This window comes from Zosterops lateralis, assembly GCF_965231275.1.
Source record: "Zosterops lateralis genome assembly, chromosome: 31".
Classification (NCBI taxonomy): Eukaryota; Metazoa; Chordata; class Aves; order Passeriformes; family Zosteropidae; genus Zosterops; species Zosterops lateralis.
Window position 1 is genome coordinate 4,605,729 of NC_139791.1, and position 5,077 is coordinate 4,610,805.

At 49.2% G+C, this 5,077-nt stretch overlaps 1 protein-coding gene across 1 annotated transcript; it reads left to right on the top strand.

The window, feature by feature from the left end:
• Positions 1-529: 529 nt before the first annotated feature.
• On the top strand, positions 530-1,462 carry LOC310920673 (olfactory receptor 14J1-like; the record flags this gene model as incomplete). Its single annotated transcript, XM_083880735.1, has 1 exon — positions 530-1,462. One exon carries the CDS (start codon positions 530-532, stop codon positions 1,460-1,462), a length of 933 nt encoding a protein of 310 aa, XP_083736861.1.
• Between the last annotated feature and the right edge of the window lie 3,615 nt (positions 1,463-5,077).

Consider the following 5,077-nt stretch of genomic DNA (forward strand, 5'->3'; position numbering starts at 1 on the left):
CCCCAGGGCTGGGCTGGGCTCTGGGAGCACTGGCAGGGACGCGGCTTTGATAGGGAGAAACAGCTCCCAGTAGGCTCAACTTCAGGCAGCAGAGAGCGAGAAGAAACCTTAGTATCCTTCCTTTCTAGGAACACAGGGAAAAAGGAGAGGAGAATTTATGTGAGTTTATTTTTAAATTTTAGTTTTCAGATAATCCAGTTTATTTCTCAAGAAAATTTTAAGTGCAATCATGCTGAAGTGGAGGGAGGAGACAGAGCAAAGGGCAACTTTGTGGGGATCAGCAGGTCTGACTGCACTGGGGCACAGGGAGTCCTGTTTTCCCTTCTGGGCTCCCTGGTGTTCAGGCTGAGAGTGATGCTGAGAATGATGCAGTAACTCAGCAGCAGAGACCCCAACTAAAAAAAAAATATTCACGAAGTTCCCTCACAGGGAGAGATGTAATTTTGAGATGACACAAGAAAAATAGTGTTGGATTGGCTCACCTTGTCCATGTCATGTTTCAACAGCCCACCATGCCCAGAGTGAAGAAATGTCCAACAGCAGCTCCATCAGCCACTTCCTCCTGCTGCCATTGGCAGACACGAGGCAGCTGCAGCTCCTGCACTTCTGCCTCTTCCTGGGCATCTCCCTGGCTGCCCTCCTGGGCAACGGCCTCGTCATCAGCGCCGTGGCCTCCAGCCACCACCTGCACAGCCCCATGTTCTTCTTCCTGCTCCACCTGGCCCTCACCGACCTGGGCTCCATCCTCACCACTGTCCCCAAAGCCATGCACAATTCCCTCTGGGACACCAGGAACATCTCCTACACAGGATGTGCTGCTCAACTCTTTCTGTTTCTATTTTTTATTTCAGCAGAGTATTCCCTGTTGACCATCATGTGCTACGACCGCTACGTGTCCATCTGCAAACCCCTGCACTACGGGACCCTCCTGGGCAGCAGAGCTTGTGCTCACATGGCAGCAGCTGCCTGGGCCAGTGGCTTTCTCAATGCTCTGCTACAGACAGCCAATACATTTTCCCTGCCCCTGTGCCATGGCAATGCCCTGGGCCAGTTCTTCTGTGAAGTTCCCCAGATCCTCAAGCTCTCCTGCTCACACTCCAAACTCAGGGAATTTGGGATTATATCTGTTGTTTCCTATTTAGGTTTTGGCTGTTTTGTGTTCATTGTTTTCTCATATGTGCAGATCTTCAGGGCTGTGCTGAGGATTCCCTCTGAGCAGAGACGGCACAAAGCCTTTTCCACCTGCCTCCCTCACCTGGCTGTGGTCTCACTTTTTGTCAGTACTGGCATTTTTGCCTACCTGAAGCCCCCCTCCATCTCCTCCCCATCCCTGGATCTGGTGGTGTCAGTTCTGTACTCAGTGGTGCCCCCAACCCTGAACCCCCTGATCTACAGCCTGAGGAACCAGGAGCTCAAGGCTGCAGTGTGGACACTGATCACTGGACAGTTTCATAAACATTAAACGGGTTGCCAATTTCTGCAAATCACTTGTAATAAACGGCATCTTTGATAGCCCTCGTTGGTTTGGTCAGAAGGTTTTTCTTTCCTTTGTTTTAGTTTTCAATGATGTTGACAAAGCAAGGTCCTTGTTTGTGCCCTTTCTTGTTTCATTTCTTTCCATGTTTTCTGTGGCCTCAGACGGTGTCAATGTTGAGCTGTGCTCTCAGGAACTTTAAATTAATTAAAGGATCTCCACGCAGAGTTTTCACCAGAGATCCCCATTTTTGTTCCGTTTTCTGGGACTGCAGCAGCAATGTCTGTGTGCAGAGCTGGGGCAGATCAGGGCTGGCACAGCAGCTGTGCCCAGCACCAGCAGCCCTTGGTGTTGCCAGTGCTGCTCCCGTGGCCCTGCCCCGCTGCCCTCCTGGCCCTGGTGTTGCTGTAGGGCCTGAGGGCTCTCGGGGCTGGGCACAGGGCTGGGGGTGGCAGTGCCGGGGCTGCAGCAGGGACAGGCCATGGGCACTGCTGGGGCAGCGCTGACGCCTCAGGGCAGGGCCTGGGGGCTCCAGGCTCCTTGCCCAGGCTCTCTCCAGAACACGCCCAGGCCAATGTTTAGCACAGAAAAGCCCCATGAGCAGCCCCAGGGTGGCCCTGGGCAGGCTGGGGACAAACAGCATGGCTGGGGCTCGGCAAGGGCCCTGAGGGAGATGGGAAGGAGCAGCAGAGCAGGGACTGATCCATCTCCACTGCGCTGGACACCCCAGGGCAGCGTCCCAGAGCGTCCTTATGCACCTGCCAACAACATTCCCCCTGTGCAGCCCTGGCCTCTCCCCCAGCTCACACAGGTGCAGGATCCTTGCAGGCACAGACAGGGCAGCACTGGCTCAGGAGCCCCTGTTTGCAGTGCCCAGAGCAGGCCTGAGCACCCCCATGGTGTTGGTGTGGGGAGATGCACCTGAGGGAGTACAAATGCCATCAGCCCCTGGGGCCAGGAAGGGCTGGGGGACAGGAGGGAAACCACTCAGGTTTGTTGTGGCCTCTGAGGTCACACAAAAAGTTTGTTCCCATGACCTGTGAGTTTCCTTTCCCACTGCAGATGTTGTTGCTCAGAGCCAGGGCTGCCTGACAGCCACCCCCAAACTGCCCTGAGTATTTGCTTTTCTTTACCTTTACTTTCTTTCCTTTTCCTAGTCCAGATTTCTTCCTTCTACCCATTCCTGTTTGCTCTTTCCTCTCTGACCCCACTTCCCATTTCAGTTCCTGAGCTGGCAGCATGAGAACATCCCTTAGGGAGCTGGATCATCCTCCAAGTGCTTCAGGAATTGTCTGCAGTGTCCTGCAGTGCCTTGAGTTAAGAAATTAATGAGTTAAGAATTTAGCTAAGGGAGAGAAGCAATTTATGTTGATTGGGATTTAAGTAGAAGAGTAGAGATGAAGGGGAAGTATTCATCATTATTAGATACTTAAGCTAGAGCATAGGTAATATATTACTTGCTCATTTTAGTTGTGTTTGTAGAAGGTAATAAGATAGATGGACCGTTGAGATAATGGAATAAACCATGACTGCACCTGGACACAGAAACTTATTGGAACCCAGCAGGATCCCTTGGACAGTGCCCAAGAACTCATGTAGCCTGCCAACAAGATGAAAGTAAAAAGGTCACCTTGAGGAAGACATCTCTGACTTCATCCTTCAAGACCACTGAAGCATTTCAAAGACCACTGGTCCAATTTGAGAGAAGAATCAGGCAGGTGTAAAAGGACTTTAGGCTAATTTTAATATGATGAGGGGATAGGCAGTGCTAGGATTAGGCCTATAAATAGGCATTTTGAGTAATTGAATGAATAAGACTTTTGTAAATAAATAGAGGGCTAGAGTTTTGTGATTGGGGCACATGCCTTTAGCAGGCTACTCCCATGCCCCCCAAAGTTGAATAAAGCACACAACTTTCTGACTTTAACTAGTTAGAGAGTCTTTTTGTCTATGATCTTATCGATTTTATGCAAATCAATGAGTGACCACAGCAGGACTGGGTTCTGTTCAGCTGTGAGAGCAGTTCAGGTCATGGACCCTATGGGGTACCCCCAGGGATCTTCCTGGAGAGAGGGCTCTGCTCCCCAATTGTTCATTGGGGACAGACAAGGACTGCCAGAACTCTGGACAAAACGGTCTGTTCAGAAATTGAAAATTGTGGCCTATAAGGTGTACGTGTGGCCAGGAGGCTGTTGGTAAGTCATGGAAGATGTCCTATACTCAGCTCGAGCCCATGTATTCTGCTAGTGAGCTACAGCAGGATTTGGTTTACAGCACAGAGTTTTGTCAAGCTGTAAAGGGCTCGCTAGTGGTTTGGGGCAAATTGGCTAACAGTTTGGGGCAAGTCCTTGTTTATGGTTGTTATTTTATCAGGTGTAGTCATTTTAAGTGTGTCCTGACTCTGAGAGTGACTGGGGAAGTACTTGTTGAGACCTACCCTGGGTACGAAGCACTTGAGCTGTTCTGACCCGCGGTTCCGTCTTCAGGCGACTGACACGGCCGGGAATGAATGAAGTGAGTGGTGTGAATGCCTAAAGCCCTGAATAGCACTGCATGCTGTGTGAATATTTTATTCCTTTGTAAAGAGACACCTCTCCTCACTGTGACTGTGGTGTGTGTGTACTTCTGGTTACGGCAGATGGTATTTGCTGTAACAACCTGGTGTTTGGGCTTAAACAGTCCCAAACCCGGGAGGCAACAAGGATGGCATTTGCTGTGACACTCGGTGCTTGAGTTTAAACAGTTCCCTCCTTGTAGAATTGGAGACACTGTTCCAGTATAGTATTTTTGTAAGTTTTTTCCACTGGATTTGTGGAGTAGTGAATGCTTTTTAGACTATGGCTTGGTGAAGTTAGGCAGTTTGTGTGAGAGTGGCCGTGGCTTTAAGAGTTGCAGTATATTTTTGAGGTCATCCTGACATCTTGTGTCAAAAGTTATAATTGCAGCAAACTCTTAGCTACTATCTGCTTGTGTCTGTGTTTTCTGATTTGTTCTGTTGAAAGTGGCAGTTGAAGCTCGAGCCTGAGCTAACAGGGTCCAGCTGTCTAGCCAGGCCCTTTTTAATTCTTTCAGCTTGAACTGGATGATATTTTGAATGTGACGGGGGACTGGGTCTTGATGTGATGAGAGGACAGATGGACAGAAAGGAGGTTTTGTGGAGGATTATACTCCAGCTGAACTACTAATAATTTGGCTTTTGATTGGGAATCTCCCTTGATTGAGGGAGGACTTAGGAACTCGTTGTGGTGGGGACGAGAGGGAGTAATTCCTTGTTTTGTATGTAGCCTGACAATTTTTCTTTGGAAACTAGACTGGCATCTAGTTTGGGTTTTTCTTTGCTGTAAGGAGTGTGAGAGGAGGTGGTACTGTGTGTCCTACAAATGAAGACCTGCCTGCCCCAGGTGCATTCCAAAGCTGCCATGATATTATAACTGGGAAGCAGCACATGCTGAGTGTGAAATAGTAAATGTAGTTTGTGAGAAGAGTTGTTTAGTTTCTGGGATTTGGGACATGGATGTTTTTGAAGAAGATTAGGAAAGGACAAAGGAACAGTGCAAGTTTGGCAAAAGGGAGTAAAGGCCCTTTTTGTAGTGTCTTAGTTGT